At 36.9% G+C, this 19,766-nt stretch overlaps 5 protein-coding genes across 9 annotated transcripts in view; 3 read left to right on the plus strand and 2 right to left on the minus strand.

Moving 5' to 3' along the window:
- Positions 1–22: 22 nt before the first annotated feature.
- On the minus strand, positions 23–1,154 carry LOC128257812 (protein PBDC1). Its single transcript, XM_052989012.1, has 3 exons — positions 1,003–1,154; positions 844–951; positions 23–776 (listed from the first exon to the last, which is right to left on the minus strand). Exons 1-3 carry the CDS (start codon positions 1,012–1,014, stop codon positions 414–416), a joined length of 483 nt encoding a protein of 160 aa, XP_052844972.1. The 5' UTR covers positions 1,015–1,154; the 3' UTR covers positions 23–413.
- Positions 1,155–1,501: 347 nt separating this feature from the next.
- Positions 1,502–2,766, plus strand: LOC128257810 (uncharacterized). The gene is made up of 2 exons (XM_052989010.1): positions 1,502–1,652; positions 2,009–2,766. Exons 1-2 carry the CDS (start codon positions 1,526–1,528, stop codon positions 2,713–2,715), a joined length of 834 nt encoding a protein of 277 aa, XP_052844970.1. The 5' UTR covers positions 1,502–1,525; the 3' UTR covers positions 2,716–2,766.
- Positions 2,767–2,900: 134 nt separating this feature from the next.
- Positions 2,901–12,992, minus strand: LOC128257809 (zinc finger protein 239-like). 5 transcript variants are annotated; one of them, XR_008267907.1, is made up of 7 exons: positions 11,954–12,992; positions 11,653–11,844; positions 7,042–9,092; positions 6,935–6,968; positions 3,254–3,369; positions 3,100–3,162; positions 2,901–3,027 (listed from the first exon to the last, which is right to left on the minus strand). XR_008267907.1 is itself a non-coding variant. In XM_052989009.1 (2 exons), exon 2 carries the CDS (start codon positions 6,962–6,964, stop codon positions 5,801–5,803), a length of 1,164 nt encoding a protein of 387 aa, XP_052844969.1. In that variant the 5' UTR covers positions 6,965–6,968; positions 7,042–7,609; the 3' UTR covers positions 5,796–5,800. The 5 variants fall into 5 exon arrangements, 1 of the variants encoding a protein (XP_052844969.1); XR_008267904.1 differs by having other exon boundaries at positions 11,930–12,991; XR_008267906.1 differs by having other exon boundaries at positions 6,917–6,968; positions 11,653–12,991.
- LOC128257807 (zinc finger protein 883-like) lies at positions 3,023–5,207 on the plus strand. The gene is made up of 3 exons (XM_052989006.1): positions 3,023–3,179; positions 3,307–3,401; positions 3,470–5,207. Exon 3 carries the CDS (start codon positions 3,474–3,476, stop codon positions 5,181–5,183), a length of 1,710 nt encoding a protein of 569 aa, XP_052844966.1. The 5' UTR covers positions 3,023–3,179; positions 3,307–3,401; positions 3,470–3,473; the 3' UTR covers positions 5,184–5,207.
- A 508-nt stretch (positions 12,993–13,500) lies between the features above and the next one.
- LOC128257804 (receptor-type guanylate cyclase Gyc76C) overlaps positions 13,501–19,766 on the plus strand; it is a 36,387-nt gene continuing 30,121 nt past the window's right edge. The window contains exon 1 of the mRNA XM_052989003.1: positions 13,501–14,059. The gene's annotated coding sequence lies outside the window, so the exon portion shown is untranslated. The remainder of the gene's footprint in view (positions 14,060–19,766) is intronic.

A 19,766-nucleotide genomic window follows, 5' to 3' on the forward strand; every position in this document is an offset into this window, starting at 1 on the left:
TTTAAATCAGTGTTAAGCGTCGTTACTAGTTTTAAGATTGAGTATATTTTGTATTGCCTATTAATTTTATTACAAAAATACTTTTGATAAGTTGTAAACTATCCAGATCAATAAATCCTTTCCTTAAAGGAATTCATGTAACTGCAATTGAAATTAATTATTTTCAAATGACGCTCCAAAAAACTCCCTTTAAATCAGTTATTTTTTGTCGCTTTCTTAAGCTATAAACTACCAAAACCTCATGAATATGATGATCTTGTGTAAAGAATAGCATATTTTTAGTAATCATTGTTTTAGAATTTTGCTTTATATTTTTTTAGGAAAATATTTTGATTCTTTACAATAGTAGCTAGACGAACACCATCTAAAAATGCATTTAAACTTTACGACCTAATCTAAAGTACGGTGGCGGACTACTGGGCCTCCTCCGGGATCTTTCTGGCTGGCCTGTGCTTTGCGTGGACCTCGTCATTGAGACCCTCCCGATTCCGGGCAATCTCAATGGCCAGAAACTGGACGCGGAACACAAAGATCGAGTTGTCCGGGGAGAATTCCTTGCTGGCATCGGCGCGCATCAGGGTGCCGTACGAGTAGTCGTCCATCTTGTTGAACTTTTCGGCGAACTGCCGCCACTTGAGCTTCTCCACGGCGGATTTGAGTATGTCATCGGAGAGCCGGCCCACCTCGAGATCGGGGAAATCCTGCCGGAAGGTGGCATATATCTGGTCGTCGTAGGGCGTTAGTTTCACCTGGGAGGGATGGACGCTGGTGATGAGCTGCAGCAAGTGGGATATGACATTGTCAGCCGATATTATTCAGGATTATGATTATGATTCGACCCACATTGAAGTGAACCTCTGCGTGTTCCAGAGCTTTGGATGCCCACATTTCCTCGACCAGCGAGTCGTTGCCGAATTCATCTGCTGGCCGCGACAGCAGCGATGCTCCTTGCTGGAAAACAATTTAATTAGGGCTTGCTTTTAGGCTTTTCCCACAACATACCATCATTTCCATTTCAAATTCAGTTGAGGGTAAAGTAAATTTAATAAAATAACTATGTTACTTCAAATAATCACGTTTCCCTTATTTAGAGCAGTGTGACCAGTCGCAAGTGATTGTATAAATCCAACTTAACTGCTTGCTTAATACTAAACACAAATAGCAATTCAAAAGTACTTTAAATTCAAATTAAATAATTTAAATTAGGTATTCTAAAAACGGGGACTAATTAACAATTTTTATTTTAAAAGTTAACTGAACTGGTTAATCTATAAAAACAAAACATTGAACAGCAAAGTACGAAGACAAATTTAAATTTCAAAACATATAAAAATATCAAAAAGTTTCTAACGAAAAAAAATAACGCCTAAAAAATCACAGTAGTAATCTTCTTGTTGCTTTAAATGTCAGTTTTTATCATTTTCCCTTTATCCACTTTCACATTTTCCACACGAAGTCCGACCTGCTAGGTTGTTGTTTTTATAACCACACATGTTATTAGCACACAACAAAAATTTCGGGAAACATGTTCGAAAGCATAAGTTTTCTCTTCCTGTTTGCCCTGGCCTTCGTTGCTTGGGTCCTGCTCTGCTTCCACGAGTTCCAAATCCAGTCGCGGGGCTCCTCCGATTACCGAGTGGAACTCTATACAGGTGAGCAATATTTGAAATGCAAAATGCAAAACTGGTATTATTTTTAATAGGTAAAAAATAAATTTTATTTGAAATTCTGGTTTTTGGGTTCTGTTGATTTGTTTAACAACACAATCTCTTCTAAAAATGCTGCACTTTGTCTGATTGTTTAATTTGTTTGTATATTTCGTATAAAAAAATATTAATTTATTATATTTTTATTTTATTTTTTTTTGTATATATTGTAACAATTTTTTTAAACTATTTAAGAAAAATATTATTTTTAATTTATTTGTGAATGAAAATATCAATAACACTTGGCCCTTTGTTGAAAAGGGAACTTTTTGGTACTTATTTTATATTTCGTCATTTTTCAGAATACCCCAGGATTACTTTTGAGTCGAACCTGTACCACATGCCATCGGAGCAGGAGCAGAATCCCTCGGGCGGTGCATTCGACTTCGCAAAGAGCTTCGGGGTGATCTTTGCCCTGACTTTTGGCCTGTCCAAGCTTCTCCAACTGGCGGAGATGCAGGCCAAGAGCTATTTCAAGTGTCGCAAGGAGCTCGGCGCTGCGGACATGTGTCACCAGAATGAACCGAATCCATTCGAGCCATTGATGGACCACAGTGAGGATCTGAAGGAGCAGCTGAGTATCCTGCAAACGCAGTGCCTGGAAATGCGCGATCTTTTGCAAGATCTGCGGAACAGCAGCAGTTCCAGTAGCTATGGCAGTGCCCAATCCGGAAATGAAGTGGCTCAACCTCAAACCCATCCCTCCGAGGAATCAATGGTGGTGTGGCAGGGAACAGACTCCGTGGGCAAAACAGTTTCCCAATCGTCACCGTCTTGGTTGGCCACTTCGCAGCAGCCCAGCCAGAATGTCTACATCACCAACAGCCACATCCACTTCAACGGACGCGTCTACCTCACGGAGATCCACGTCAATGTCGACCTTTGCCGGCAGTCATCAGATCACGCCCGAAAACAGAGCGTGTTCCTCCAAGGAATGGGCAACTACATCAGGGAACCCAAGGAGCGACCCATTATAGCGGGCATGCGATGTAACAACATCCTCATGTGAATAACCAAAATCCCTCATTCACTCCTAATAAACATAGTTAACACATCGAAACGTCTTTCTTAAATGATTGCTTGTGCACAGAAAAAAAAACTCGATATCAAATCGAAATTTTCAGGTTAAATAGTAAAACAGTACAGTACAAAAACAGTATGATTAACAGGGAGAAAAAAGAAAAACAAGAAAGAATATGAATTTAACTTTTTCAATTTTATATTCCTTTGGATCGTAAGGGTACATTTTTGCGGTAAATTTGAATTTATAGTTGCTTGGAAAAACCTTAGACTATCACAGGTTTTCTCGCCTTCAGATGCACTAAAGATGAGAAAAAGGATTATTGGCTATTAACTTTTTCTACCTGAATAAAAAAGTAGTTTATGTACTGACCTGGCTGCATACATAATTCGGGAACCGCTACAAATTATAAGTAGACAGCTGTCGGACTATCCCCTATTTAAAGGCGCCAGGTAAATATTATTTTTCACATGAAACATATATAAAATGCCGATATCGTGGCAATTAAATTCAGAACGAAACTCACTCTTGACCAAATAACTTCTTTGCACGTTTATTTGCACTGTTCCTATACTACAGAACAAAAATAACAGTTGGCAAATAACATTCAACCACAGTCCGTGGAGCTAGACTAACAAGGTCCTAGTTTTTCGAAATTTTGAACATTTAAATTGGTAAGTTTTTTTTAAAGGATATATTTAAAGCAAACGACCATTCCTAAACCATGATTTCACAATTTCAGATCCATGGCGTCGTCAATATGTCGAGTGTGCCTAGTGAACCTCGAAAACATGGTGAATATATTCGATACGACACATGAATCGGGCATTTCCATTGCGCTCATGATTTCTCGGTGCACCGAATACAAAGTCGAGAAAGGCGATCAATTTCCCAAAACCATTTGCGCGTCCTGTTTGCAGGATGCGCACAACGCCTTTGAGATTATAGAAACGTACGAGAGGAGCCACCAGTTCTTCAGTTTCTTCAAGGATGTACGGGAGGAGGAATGCGAAGATGCAGGATCCAATTGCTCCGAGGAAGGTACGAACGAAGAAGAGAGTTCAAATGGAGACAATGGAACCCAGAACGCATCAAGTGGACGCAAGAGTAAAAGAACAAATCGATTAGATTCGCAATCTATAACTGAGGGGACGGAAGATGAACTAGAAAACACGGATGATGACTTTGATGATGATGATTCTAACCATGATAAAGACTATGAGCCTGGCTTGGATGAGTCTAATAATAAGTCCAACGACAAATGCCCGCATAAGTGCTCCAACTGTCCGAAGGCTTTTTTAACGAAAGCAGGACTAAAAAGACACTTTCTAACCCACAAAGGAGAACGGCCCTTCAAGTGTTCCCAATGCCCTAAGGCTTTCATTTATTCTTCAGGACTTGAACGTCATCTGCTGGGACATACAGGAGAAAAAGCGTTCGCGTGTTCCCAATGCTCGAAGAGATTTCAAACTACAAAAAAACTTACAACACACATGCGAACGCACACAGGAGAACGACCGTTCAAGTGTTCTCACTGCTCAAATTCGTATTTCCATAGTTCAAGTCTTCAGATTCACTTGCGAGCCCATACAGGAGAACGACCATTTAAGTGTCCCCATTGCCCAGGGGCTTTTGCTCGGGATTCGTATCTTCGAGTGCACTTGCGAATTCACACAGGAGATCGACCTTACAAGTGTGCCCATTGCCCAAAGACATTCATTCAGTATACTGGTCTTCAAGGACACTTGAGCGCCCACACGGGAGAACGACCCTTTAAGTGTTCCCAATGCTCAAAGGCTTTTTCAATTCTTCCAAATCTAAAGCGACACATGCTAACGCACACAGGAAAAAAACCATTTAAGTGTTCCCATTGCTCAAAGGCTTTCGGCCAGAAGTCCACTCTTAAGATCCACTTGCGATGCCACTCAGAGGAAAAACTTTTCAAGTGTTCCCACTGCCAAAAAACTTTTAAGACGAAATCAATTCTTCGCATACATTTGAAAACCCACACAGGAGAACGACCTTTCAAGTGTTCCCAATGCTCGAAGGCTTTTGCATTCCATCCAAATCTTAAGCGACACATGCTAACGCACACAGGAAAAAAACCATTTGAGTGTTCCCAATGCTCACAGACTTTTGCACGGAATTTCACCCTTCAGAATCACTTGCGAACCCACACGGGAGAAAGACCATTCAAATGTTCAAAATGCACAAGTACTTTTGCCTCGAATTCAGTTCTTTACGAACACTTGCGAACCCACACCGGAGTAAAAAAATTCAAGTGTTCCCATTGCCCAAAAGCCTTCACACAGAACTCAAATCTTTGGATGCACTTGCGAATGCACAAAAACGAACGGTCATTTAAGTGTTCCCAATGTTCTAAGAGCTTCCTAACTAAACATCATCTTCAGCGACACCTCGCAACACATGATTCTGCAACTGTTCCTAGTAAATGACAACTTTTCAGTTTAATAAATATCTCAAGAGACCTATGCGATACAATACACTACAAAATAATAAAGTTTTTAAAAGTATGCTTGATATTTTTGTTGGGAAAACAAATAAATCGACTAGATGGCAATACTTTTTAGCGACTTTTTTTTTAACTTTACCAACTTGGAGAACAAATATAAAATAACAAATGAATGCTACAAATCTCAGCTTAACAATTTTAAAATAAATATCCTACTTTAAAAAATCATCAGGTTGCTCTAGTATATACATTAAATTGCCAATAAAGTCTCTTTATTTATTGTCTTGAGCAAATGCTTTGTCATTAGGACGAAAATTTTTACACTCGGTACTCGTGATATAAAAGGGTATATTTTAAATATATTGGGTCAATAATTATGGATTCATTTTGCGGCAGAGGGTGTCACCTAAAACCCGAAAATGTTTAAACAAACCGTCGCTACCAAAAAGTGATGTATATATTGCATTCTAAACATTTATTTGTTTTCCCAAACAAAAATGTAAATCCAATTTGTTTCAGTTTTTTTTACGTATTATTTTATAGTGTGCTATATTGCATAAGTCTTTTGATATGTTTATTAAATTGAAAATTGTTGCAGGATCATTCTTTCGAATGTGTTAAAAGGTGTCGCTTAAGAAAATAATAAGTTTTGAAGCTCTTCGAACATTGGGAACACTTAAATCGTTCTTTTGTGTGCGCTCGCAAGTGCATCCAAAGACTTGAGTTCTGTGTGAAGGCTTTTGAGCAATGGGAACACTTATATTTTTTTTCTCCGGTGTGAGTTTGCAAGTGTAAGTAAAGAACTGAATATGAGGAAAAGGTACTTATGCATTTTGAACATTTAAATGGTCTTTCCCCCGTGTGGGTTCGCAAGTGATTCTGAAGGGTGAAATTCCGTGCAAAAGTCTGTGAGCAGTGGGAACACCCAAACGATTTTTTTCCTGAGTGCGTTAGCATGTGTTGCTTAAGATTTGGAAGCAATCCAAAAGACTTCGAGCATTGGGAACACTTGAACGGTCGTTCTCTTGTGTGAGTAAGCATGTGTACCGTAAGATTTTGATTAGTTTTAAATCTCTTCGAGCATTTTGAACACGCAAACGATCTTTCTCCTGTGTGTACCAGCCGGTGTCGCCTAAGTCCTGAAGACTCTTTGAAAGCCTTAGAGCATTGGGAACACTTGAAGGGCCGTTCTCCTTTGTGGGTTAGAAAGTGTCTTTCTAGTCTTGCTTTCGTTGGAAAAGCCTTCGGACAATTGGAGCACTGATGCGGACTTTTATCGTTGGGCTTATTATTAGACTTATCCAAGCCAGCCTCATAGTCTTTATCATGGTTAGAATCATCATCATCAATGTCATCATCCGTCTTTTCTAGTTCATCTTCCGTCCCCTCAGTCATAGATTGCGAATCTGATCGATTTGTTCGTTTACTCTTGCGTCCACTTGATGCGTTCTGGGTTCCATTGTTTGTAGCTTCCTCAGAGCAATTGGATCCTGCATCATCGCATTCCTCCTCCCGTACATCCTTGAAGAAACTGAAGAACTGGTGGCTCCTCTCGTACGTCCCTATTATCTCGAATGCGTTGTGCGCATCCTGCAAACAGGACTTGCAAATGGTTTTGGGAAATTGATCCTCTTTCTCGACTTTGTAGTCGGTGCACCGAGAAATCATATGCGCAATGGAAATGTCCGATTCATGCGTCGTATCGAATATATTCACCATGTTTTTGAAGCTCACTAGGCACACTCGACATATTGACGACGCCATGGATCTGAAATTGTACAATCACGGGTTAATTCTCTGCTGTCATTTCAATTTTTGCCAAAATGTTAAACAAATCAAACCTTATATTGATGTTCCGATAGCCGACAGCATTAGAGATGGCCTGGGAAATGGAACTGGTTCTGGAGCCGTACGCTAAAAGCGGAACTAGTACTCATTCTAATAGTACATACAAATGTATCTACCCGTTTTGTTTACTCAATTTCAATCTTTTAGATTGGCATACAACCACATTTAGATACAAAAAAGAAGTTGTAGTTCATAATTTAATTTAATTTATTTTAAACATTTTCATCATTTTGGAATTGACTATTTTGACTATTATTATTTGACGGAATATAAATTTGTGTGTGTTTTCTTTTCTTTGGGTATAGCTTGTTTATCAACACTTATTTTTTTGATTTTTAAGCCTTATGTTCAGATCGTCGAAATTCGTTCGTCAGCTATGAGAGAGAGCGAGAGGCCAATAGCTGGCGGACAACATAACAAAAGCTGAGTAAACATTTCTTTGATTGGTAAAGATTGATTGGTAAAGATATTTAAAAGCAACCAAATTGTATGATACATTTACCTAAAATAATATGACAGATAATTATATTTTTTTTATTTAATGTTAGATCTTTTATAGTTTAATCAATATTTAATATAACGGTAGCAGTTTTCCAATGCCTTAAGATCATGTTAAGCCTTGTGAACTCGCAAGTGTCTGTTAAGATATTTTTTAGTTTTAAAACTTTTTACGCATTGGTAACAGTGGAACGGTTTTTTACTTGTGTGGTTTCGAGAATGATACTGAAGGCTTTGCTTCGTTGAAAAACTCATATTGCAGCTGGAACACTTAAATTTTTTTTCTTTTGTGTGAACTGTCAAGTGCCGCTTATAATTAGCATAAGCCGCAAAAGCCCTAAAGCATTGAGAACACTTGTAGGGTCGATCTCCTGTGTGGGTTCGCATGTGTTCTTGATAAGATATAAGCTGAGCAAATGCTTTTTGGCATTGGGAACACTTGAATGGTCTTTCTCCGGTGTGGGTTCGCAAGTGTACCTGAAGGCTGGCATTCTGGGAAAAGGTCATTGAACAGTGGGAACACTCAAAAGGTCGTTCTCCTGTGTGAATTCGCAAGTGTCGGTCACGATGTTGTTTAGTTTGAAAATTCTTCGAGCACTGGGAACACTGGAAAGGTCGCTCTCCTGTGTGGATCAGCACATGTCGCTTCAAGTTTGGATTAAGCGTAAAAGCCTTCGAGCAGTAAGAACATTGATATGGTTTTTCCCCTGTATGGCTTCGCAAGTGTCTCTCAAGAATGTAGCTTTTGACAAAGGACTTTTCACAGTAGGAACACTTAAACGGTGCTCCACTGTGGTCTAGCAAATGATTCTTAAGTTGTTGCTTAGTTATAAAACTCTTGGAGCATTCAGAACACTCGAACGACAGTCGTTTTTCTGTGTGCAATATCAAGTGCCTTCTAAGATTTCCATTAGTTTGAAATGCACTCGAGCATTGGGAACACTTAAAGGGTCGTTCTCCTGTGTGGGTTCGTATATGGGTTATAAGTGCTTGATTATTTGAAAAACTCTTCGTGCAGTGGGAACACTCAAATGGTCGTTCTCCTGTGTGTATTCGCATGTGCAGTATATCGACGGGTTTAACGTTACCGTCATCAAAATCAGGCTTATAGTCATGTTCAACGTCAAATCCCTTGAAACCATCAATCATATTTCCTAAGTCAGGTTCCGACCCCTTGGACTCATCTGTTCCGAAGTTGCTTTGGGTTTCATTTAGGTCTTCATTTAATTCCTCTTCTTTAATGGTACATTTCTCGAAGCAATTGGATCCTTCATCCCCGTGTTCCTCATTCCGTACATCCTTGAAGAAACTGAAGAACTGGTGGCTTTTCTCGTACGTTTCTATAATCTCGAAGGCGTTGTGCACATCCTGCAAACAAGACGCGCAAATGGTTTTGGGAAATTTATCCTCTCTCTCAACTTTGAAGTCGGTGCACCGTGAAATCATATCCGCTATTGTAATTTCCGATTCATGCGCCGTAGCGAAAATATTGACCATATTTTCGTCACTCGCCAGGCAAACTCGACACAATGAAGACATTATTGATCTGAAATGAAATTATCACGGGTTAGCTTAGAATTTTTGGCATTAATATTTTGTACACAGTCGGACTTTAACTGCTCTGATCAAGAATATATACTTTATAGGGTAAAAAAAAGAGTTTTTTATTATTGTATTGAATTGATTATGTTATTTTTGTTCTGATTGTAGTTGGCAAGACAACGGGCATTATATAGATTTTTCGTGGTTCAAAGGATGTTTGGACGCATTCTTAGCAGACGTACCTGAAACAGAAGCTTAAATAGGTAAAACATTTTTAGACAGATTACATGAAGGAATGTCCGAATTTTTATTTAGGTGAGCAAGTAACGTTTGTTTATATTAGTTCAGGTAGAAAAAGTTGTCAGAAGTCACAGAACAAATTGGGTTGGCAAAACCTTTTTTAATTATCTACATGACCGAAATATTCTCCTATCCCAAAATTTTTTTTTTCTGTTGTAGGTAAGTCGGAACGGGCTGGATCCGACGACTATATCATTTAGATCCTAATCGGACAAATAATAAAATATTTAATATTTCCAATGCCTTTGTAAATTTCAAATATTCTTTGAAATATCGTTCTGGTTAAGTATTAATAACGGAATATAAAAATACGAATACAATCGATTTATAGAGTGTTTAATACTTAAAGTAGATACAAAAGTAAAAGACTTCGGCTTGCAAAAGTTTGCTTCCTTTCTTGTTAATTTTTGAAATAGTCCACAGGTGATTTCAAAAAATCAACTTCTAACTATACTGATCTTAAAATACGGTCGAGATACTACTATAAAAAATGTATAGAAAAGCCAAACCTTTAAGACTTAATTTTAATTCTAAATAAAAATATATGTTTTTTGAGTGTTTAATAATAAGTGCATTTTAGCAGAATTTAGTTATTTTAACAGAGGCTGTGCAAGAAATGGAGCGAAACCAGGCTAAGTGGGCAACACATTTTTTGGTGCTGCCATTTGTCAATGTTATTACATTTCTGATAAGAAAACGATGATTTTTAACATTTCTGATAGGAAATCGATGTAGCTTAACATTTCTGTTTAAAAAAAGCTGTGATAAGTGGGCAGCGCTGCGTCAGAGGGAAAGCAGAGGAGAGTTGTTGCCCAGCCAAACATCGATGAAACCGATTTTTTGAAAACATCGATGTCATCGATGTTGGCATTGATGTTTCTCCACCTTTATTGCCATCTCTATAGCGCCAAAGCGCTGCCACTACTGAAAAATCGTGACGGAAAACGGAAAACGCGGAAGAAAATCGCGTTGGGTAGCGGTAAATTCAAAAACTGTATTTCAAGGAACAACATTAAGCAAACGAATCGTGCCGTAAAAAAATCGAAAAATGTGAATATGATTATGAATTTCTTGTTGAGTGAATTAAATGATAACGACCAAAGCTGTGTTTATTGCGTTCTGATTTGCTTTTCAAAAACCCAGGCACACACACAGTGGCACCCACACGATCGCAATGGAGTGCAGTAGCAGTGATAAAACAAATGCACAACAATAAAGCAAAGTCGGAAAAGTTTCACAATGCAAAGGCGGCCCATGCATAAAAATGGCCAATTTGGCGCTCTTTGCACTTGTCGCGTCGTTGGAAAAACAACAAAAGAAAACACAGTTTTGCTCTCTGCTTTGTTTTTGTTTGGACCGCCGCTCACGCACATAAAGGCACCAGCATTTTGCATTTGTTTTCGTCTTGATGCATTATCACAACAATTTATCACCTCTCTCTCTCTCTCTCTTTTGTCTTTCCTTTTCTCCCGAAAAAAGTTGCACTTGTGATCAAATTAAATTTAACGTCGCGAATCGACTCTTTTTGGCAAATTCTTTCGAAATTATTTCGGTTTTTTGGTGATATGCCGCTTTGGGCGTGAAAAGTCTAAAAATAGCCGGGACTGATAAAACAGATCACTCTCACTATCTGCCGCCGCTCTTTATAATATTTGCGTGTGTAGGTGTGGGAAACAATCGCGGCATTTTTATTACCATTTTATTTTCTTAATGTATGGCGCAAAGTCTTATTGTTGTTATACCGTTTAAGACAAAAAGAAAGGATCTTACAGATTTACAAAATATCCTTTCTGTAAAGATTGCTTATACGACACATAAGCCAGTCACAACGTACATAAATGTGTAACAACCAGGCAGTGTTCGATCTCTCTAGCTAAAAACAGCTTAACAATTAATAAAAACTCTCCCGAAAGGAGCCTGGTTCTAAATTTTCTAATTTATTGTATGTGTATTGCAAAATAAAGTTAAAAATGCTACTTCTGGCAACAAAATTCGTTATTTTGCCTAAACACAAATTCTTTAAAAGTCACAATTGAAAATCTGTTGATGAAATTAAGGACTTAATGCGATCAAAATCTAGTTAACTTGCACTCTTGTACACCGATTTTTTTATTTTAACATTTAAAATAGTCATTGGCGATTTGAGAAAAACGTGTGGTGTATTTGTGGTGTTGTTGCCGAGATATTTATATTTTAATTTTTTAAATTCAGCAATAAAATATTAAATAATAGAAAATATAAGTGTTTAAGCATGCAGGACTTACCACCGGTATAGTGCACTTTTATCCCACTGTAATATTGAGTCATCCAACAAGTTGTTGCAGTCTTGGGTTGATTTTTCTATTACTTCTTTCTTCTCGTTCTCGTGCTCGTATTCGTATTTTTGTTTTCCTGTTTCTGCTGTCTCATGCATAAATAACATTTTCCTTTTGGACTTTGCCAGATTTGTTTAGCACCTTTTTAGCGAAAAGTTTCCAACAGAAATGGTCAACAGAAATTGAAAAACTCCCATGTAAATACTCCACAAAAACACATACACACCCACGAGCTAAGTGGAATACACACCAACACATGCGCGCTTAATAAAGATTAACGCATTTCTTATCAAGCGGTGATAGCGAGCAAAGATGATGGTGAGAGGCAGAGCGTGTGTGAGAAAGGGAAAAGAAAGAGAGAGGCAGTGATATCTTTCCTCTGCCTGATTAGCAGCGTCTAGTTTTTCTCGTGTTATTTATTTGTTTTCTGGTCCTCTTTGCGTTCTTCGCAGCAGCTGCCTACGAACGTCGACGCTGCCTGCTATATTTTCGCGCCGCTGCTGATAAAATAAAGAACAATATTAATTTAAGTTTAAAAATAGAATTCGCTGCAGATGCCCATTGCATGAATCTGTGCGAGCGGGAGCGCGATCGCGAGAGAACTGATTTCTCTCTTTCGCTCTCTCGCGGCACACACATGTTGATCCGCAGCGGCAGCGTCAATTAGCGAATGAGAGAGAGAGAGAGAAGAAGAGAGCGAGAGAGAGATTATACTCATACTAAAATCGCTCATCTCTGAGAGCTGCAAGTCAGTGATGTCAAGGGAAAAGAGTAAAATCTTTGGTAGATAATAAAAAGTCGCTAGCTTCAGATGTACGCAGGAATTTCTGAACTCACAAAAAATAGTTGAACTGGCGTAAAAATTGTGTGCCATTGTTATACATCCGGAAGATTAATTGATAAGTGCACAAAGACGAGCTTGTTATTTTTAGACTTTGAAGTTGGTCAACAATATAATTTTATCACAAATAATTAAACTTTACGAATGGTATCAACCATCTAGTGAATCGAAGTTTAATTCTGCTATCTAAAAATATCGTTGCTACAAAATTTCGAAAAAATGTCTATGTAGGTAGATCGGATCGGATCCCCTAATGTACAAAAAAAAAAGCTAGAGCTAGAGAAGTAGCTAAAGACACATCTCTGGGGAGCATGCGGTGTCGCTCGCTCGCTTTTCGTTTGGGGCTTTTTCAGTATTATTCTATTCGCCTGCGCCCCAAGTTTCTTTTTCGGATTGGCAAAGCCGCGTGCGCCCCACTCGCAACACACACACACACTCAGAAAACGAACACGATATTATGCATATGTATGCTTAATATATATTTTTCTGATTGGATTGGGGCAAAAACAAAACCCAAGGAGTGCGAAAAACGTGAAAAAAAAAAGTAAAAAGCATTTCGAATAATATTCTGTGCGGTTTGTGTTAATAATTATTATTGAATGAAAAACAAATTCCGTCAAATGTGCTAACAAGAGTGTTCGCGGCCGCAGCGCCATAAAGTTTACAACAATTCGGGGAAAAAAATCGAAAAAATAATGAAAACTGGAATTTGTGATAATTGTTTTTCGGGCAAGTGAGCAAGAAGGAGAGAAGTGCAGAGATAACAGATTTGTTTTGTGTCCCTGATAAGCAACTCCAGCGCGCATCTTTATCTGGAACATGGCGTTCGCCGATACTGTAGAAAAAGTGTAATTTTGGAGAATCGAATATCGAGTTTAACCTGCTTACTCGACTGGAAATTCCAAATATAATACGCTCTAAAAACAATTACATGCATATTTTGTAATTTGAACATTTTTTTCTTGATCTATATCGGCCGTCCATTGTTCTTCCAGATTATTCGTTATAACCTCTCTCTCTTCAACATCGAAACACAATGCATTTTCTCTTCCTTCCTCTCTTTTCGCATGTAATTTCCTTTTTGTAAAACTTACCGCTACTACCATTACTTAGTTTTTCACTCTCTCCCACTCTCTCTCTTTTTGTGCAACAACAATAACCGCAACAACAACGGGAATTGAAATGTATATTAACCGCAGTTTTTCCATACTAAGAGCAAACCCGAGTAAATAAAATAGCCACCACAACAACAAAAGCACAAAGTGAACAATCGTTAAACAACCAAAAAGCAAGCCAATTAGAAAAATAAACACAGTGCAAAATTTCAAAAAAAAAAACAAACAGAACAGTAGAATAGAAAAGAAAACACCGGAGATCGTGGAAAAACAAAAAGTTTATCTAACTGTAAATCCGAGCGCCAACGTGGGAGGCATCCAAAGCTAAAACAGCGGATAAAAGGCACAGACAGAGAGGAGCGAAGTGATCTCTGGCAAAAGCTGATGACGAAACGAACATGTACGTAAACCTAATCTTTATCAAAAAACAACTTATGATCTCCCAGAATCGCACTCCACCATAATAATATTGTGACTGGAAAGTGGAAAAATTAAAAGCAAGCAAACTAGCGTTTTAACGTTTCAAAATTGCATAATTTATTTCGGTTACAAAGCAAACTAGGGCAAAGGTTAACTTTTAATCATTTAATAATTATATAAATTTATAAAAACTCACACTTAATCAAGAAAAAGCAAATATTCCTTATTTTTATCTTTACCAATAGGGCATGTCCGCTATTAACAGTCAATTTTACAAAATTTAAAAGCACGAGAACTATTTGCTTAACTTTTCCGAAATCATCAATATTTTGAAATTATTACCGTCAGCACCAAAGAATAAAACTAATCCTAAAATAAAGTTATCTGTCTAGGGGCAACTGTTGAAAGTAGTATTCGTTATTTCTTTGATTTTTGACGTACTGACTAAACTTTTTTTTATTAATCATTCATTAAGAAGGCTTTGAAATCAAAAGGAAAAACACACAAGCTCAATAGCAAAAGTATTTGTAGAAATACTTTTGGAAAAATTGATTTAAATTCCATCTCTCTATCACTTTTCGTTTTCATTTATTGGCTGGAAACCAATACTTTTTGGTAATCTGAAAACCGAGCTATTTCCGACTCCGATTCAAATAATTACACAGATGCATATGTGGTGTCCATGCAATGAAACCAAAATACTTGGGTTAACTGCGTTGGGACCTGGGACCCGTGCTCCTCTTCTCAAATTATGCAGAGTATCCCATCCCCCACAACACATGGAAAAGTTCGATTAAAGTTGGCCACTAAAATGCCGGCAATGAACCGCAACAAGTTGGCTTTCCCCGGTTTTCTGTGAAAGGTCGGGGAGGGAGTGGTTAAATTGCCAATGTGGCTTCTAGCGATGTTTCTTCCCCTTAGAGATTTTTCTGAACGATTTCATTTGCGTTTTCTGGTCGGTTTAAATTTTTATAGTGTGGAAAAATTGGGAAAAAAATTAATTTTGTCTTGCATTTTTTGGATTTTTTGTGTGTTTACATTACCCTCGGTTTGCTAATGAAATTGAAATGTTCGATGTTTCTAAAAGCGTTCTATTTATAAATTTGTGTATTTATAGTGGGGCGCTCACTGTTTGCACATGAGTCGGTGCGCTTTTGGGTGGTGGGTGTAATTGACAGCTTCCTCGAGACCTTAGAGAACATTTTTTTTTTGGCAGAAACGCAAAATGTTCATAGCTTGAACTTTGAAATGAATATTTTGGGTATCTGTTCTGTGTCAACATTTGCGCAGAAATACAAATGTTTTTCTCATTTCTCCATGGTGTTTGCTCGCAAAATATTAAGTAATAAATATGTTCGACTTCTTATTTCTGGCTTCAAAGCCAACGAGCCGTCGTTTCGAGCCTTCAGATTGAACAGGTGTTTTCGTTTTTTTTTCATAAATTTTAAAGTTCTACACGATTTAAGTAACATTAAACTGAGATGCTTAAGAAAATATAGAATTCTGATTTTATGGTTCAAGGGTTTCCTACCACAAGTACAAATTAATACATAACTATTTGTTTTTCTTTTTCGTTTAATTTGGGTTGATATTTTATGCGGACACATAGCAAAGGGTTTGCATAATTAAATTGTATTTGCCTCTTATGTGGTTTTATTGAATTACAATTTACGAAACTGTACTAAGCTTGCAAACTTTTTTGGGCAAAACTCTTTGCGTTTAACAATCCGTATTCGTATAATTTCCCTCATGGCCACTTTGTTACATCCGCAATAAAATAAAACAAACAAAACAAAATATTTCAAGCAAAATTCGTGTAGTCTTTTCCTTGTTGTTCTTTTCACAATTCCCTTAACTTTTAGTTTAAATATAGAATAGCATACAGAACAAACAATTTGTTTGTAATTAGTTTTAATGTACTTCTTGGGCGTACACAGCTTGTAACTGAAGTTATGTGCCTGATAATTCGACTGAACTTAGAAACAAAACCAACACACAAACAACATAAAGTAATTTAGGAAGCAGAAAGCAAAAATATTTTGCAGTGGTCAAAAATATAAAAAGTTTATTAAAGTAATTGATCACACTTTGTTTTATTATAAGCAAATATAAATCCAATAAACATCCTATACGAATACCGAGTATTATAGTTTAACTCGAAATTTAACTTTGATATAGCTCTAAAAACTTGTCCGGTTTAAAAAGTATTTCTTTTGCTTCCTTTTTTCTTTTTTTCGTATATTTATTTTGCGCTAAAACCGCAAAAAGTTTTGCGGTTCGGCCACGACGCAATCTTATCATCTAATGTTCTAAAAATAGAAACAACAACTACAGCAGAATGGATGGGGCCCCATCGTCAGTGCCGTCCCTGAGCGGGCCTCTGGAACTTGGAGCGAAAATTGTCGCCCAACCTTTTTCAGCTCTATCTCGCTATCTATCTCTATCTCTAGCTGTATCTTTATTCGTGTGTGTAAAAATAATGTGTGGCATAGGCGTATCTTTATCTGAGTATCCGTATCTGTATCTGTATCCGTATCTGTATCTGTATAGTATTGGTTGGTCTATACAGCAGCATTGTATCTTTTTGCACATTTCGCTATCAACAGAAATTTGGTTTTCTTCTTCTTGGTTGTGAATTTTGTACTTTTCTTGTTTTCTTTTAGAGCGACCGTGTGATCATTTAGCGTCCTGCTAATTCAATTTGAATCTTCTGTTCTTGGTTTAGATAAAAAAAAGCGAACTGGTGTGTTTTTTTTTTTTTTAGAATTCGAGAAAATATTTTTTTTTTCTAGAAATTTACGAAATAAAACGTTTTTCCTATACTAAAAAAAAAAGTTCATCAAATAGGTCGTGGAAAATTGTACTTTCCCCTTTACATTTTTCTATTGCTTATTTCTTAAGGTAATCTGTTATACCTTTTTAAAATGAAAAACAAACAGCTATAATACTTAAAAATACATATTTTTTCCAAAAAAAAGGAAAAAAAACTGTCAATTGTCAACAAAAAATTTCACGCCTATAATTAAATTAGAAGTAATATACTAAATGAAACTAATAAAATGGTGCCATATTTTTGTGTTCTATTAATATGGGAGAATCATGCGAGTGTGAGTGTCAGGGTCATACAAGACAATTTGCATTTTTAAAAGTATTTTCTTATTTTTTTTGAATTTTTAATAACGAAAAATTGAACCTAAACATATGTATAAAATGTAAACATATGGACACCTAAACACCACTATAATTACCCAAATATAATGAACAGTCTTATTGCCCAGAGCATTTCAACTTCGATCTCACCTACCAATAATACTGTCACTTTGTTTGAACATCCATTTATGACAAACAAGCAAGAAAAAGTAACACACCAAATATTTTTCACCACAATTTTCTTTGCTGTCAAGCCTGAAAAGTTTTTCGCGCGTTGCTGAAATAATAAACAGAAATATGAAAATAATAAGAAAACAGTGTCAGAAAAATAAGGAATTGTTTGAGAATGTAGCTGCTGTGCTGTTCAAAAATTTCCACAGCTCGTTTCAATGTTTGTCGCTGCGAATATTAAAAAATTCCACACGACTTAAGAGAAGAAGTCGCTGGCCCCTTTTTTATTTAAAAAAAAGGGACATTATTTGTCTAATCAGTTAACACGGTATTGTGGATTTTTAATAACTGCGCTGGCCAATTTGGAAAAAAAGCAAATTGTGTTTGTACATTAAAATTGTAAATTTTTCTGCGGGATGTGTACCAAAAATTCCACTATAAATAATTTGACACTTGCAAGTCGTTGGCATTGCATAAATTAGACATAACATGGCAGACACCCGGTGACCATGGCTCAATGCCAACGACTTGGTTTAGTTCCTCTTTATGGACGCCTGATGTCTGTTTCCTGAGAGGCCTCGATATCCTTGTGTTAGTAATTAGATTAGCATATATGCAAATTTCCCAGAAGATAGTTTTAAATCCATTGACTCCTGTCAGAAACACTAGCTTACAAAACTAATTATACAAAGTGCTTACCAAACAAGACTTCGTTCGACAAAGTCCAATCAGCGTTTTTTGCTTTTGATTTCAGAAATCATTTCACTGAAGGATTACTCTGCATTTTTCGGTTACGGCTCCTTGCAACTAGTTGAGCATAATTTCAAATTTTTATTTTGTAAACTAGTGTAACTGAAGAGCAAGAATGTTAGGCTTCTTAGGCATTTTGCTAATTGTTTAGAATATTGGTTTGCGCAGTATGATGGAATAGTAAGGTTTATGAACAGGTTTTAGGCAATTAGCATAATTCTAAGGTAGTTTATTAAAAATAACTTAAATGTATTGGTTTTAATGGAAATTATATCAAAGCATGCTTGACACAGTTAATAAAAATGGTTAAGACACTGAGCTTTAAAAACTTTGTTATTATCACTGATGCTAACAATTTTTAATTCGATAAAAATGTATGTTATTATAGTTGCACAAAATTCCGTATATTCTTTTCTTTTTTCAAACATTCATATTATCATCTGAGCTATTTTTGAATTGTAATTTCATGGACTTAGACTCGTATAAGCTAACAAATCTAAATGAGTGGTTTATAATAAGTTTGTCGATTATTTGGTAATTTGTTTAGATAATTTAGATGCCTTTTAAGCCAGAACCCATTCTTATAAACTCGTTTTTTGCATGCTCTAGTCGTACGCAAAAGCCGTAACAACAATCACATCGAGAAGTACGCTAATGAGACCCACAAGTCCTTCCGAACTGGCGAACTGGCAGGGATTCTGGTTGCCTCGACGACCAGCTCCCCTAGTACCCTCCCGATTCACGTACGTTAGCCACTCAAGCCATGCTATAGTACTCCCTCCTAAAACCCACAGCCCACAGATGAGGACCCAAAAACCGGGGAGATCAATCCCAGATACTGTGGTATGCGCTGGGGAAAACAGCGAAATTCCTTCTTCACATTGTACTCTGCTCTTTAATACCAGATAAAATGCTGCCCCAAGCGTACTTTAAAAATGCACTACAACTTCCGTTAGTTCACATATTACCTGTATTCATGAAAAATGGACTTAAGTTCAACGAAAGTTAAACGAAACAAAGGCTTCCATGCTAGCTCCTGTTTTTTAAAAAACAAAGCTTTGATTTTAAGCCATGTTATTAAATTATTTTAAACTCATCGATGGGAAACTACCGTATTTTGCATTCAACTTGAGTCGCTACCGTACCTCAGCCTCTTTGTTTGTCCACCAATTAGCAGAATAACAGCGGAAAAACAGTTTGCACTGAATATACCTTATATTTTATATTCAGCTTTTGCAACTCACATGAGGGAAACAAGACGCTATTAATGAACAGATTTCCAGCATGAATGTATGCAAGTACCACCACTTTCGCATTGGTTGTATGCTCATATACCTCTGTAGTTGCATTTCACCTGACAATTTTAAAGCCATAATTTATGACCTTTGAATGGTGCCCAATTAAAGGTCAATATGGTAAAATATGGTTTTTTGAAGAGAACTTTACTTTGCTTAATTTTTTTCTTTTGTGCTTTCATTATAGTAGGGAAAGAATGATCAAGAATAGTTAGACAAAAACAAAAATTTCCAAACTTGAGAAAAGTTTGTATCCTTTTAATCAAATGTTAGCGTTAATGTATTCGTTAAAAAATTTAACTTTAGGAAGAAGCCAATATT

The sequence above is a fragment of the Drosophila gunungcola genome, assembly GCF_025200985.1.
Source record: "Drosophila gunungcola strain Sukarami chromosome 3L unlocalized genomic scaffold, Dgunungcola_SK_2 000002F, whole genome shotgun sequence".
In the NCBI taxonomy this organism is placed as follows: Eukaryota; Metazoa; Arthropoda; class Insecta; order Diptera; family Drosophilidae; genus Drosophila; species Drosophila gunungcola.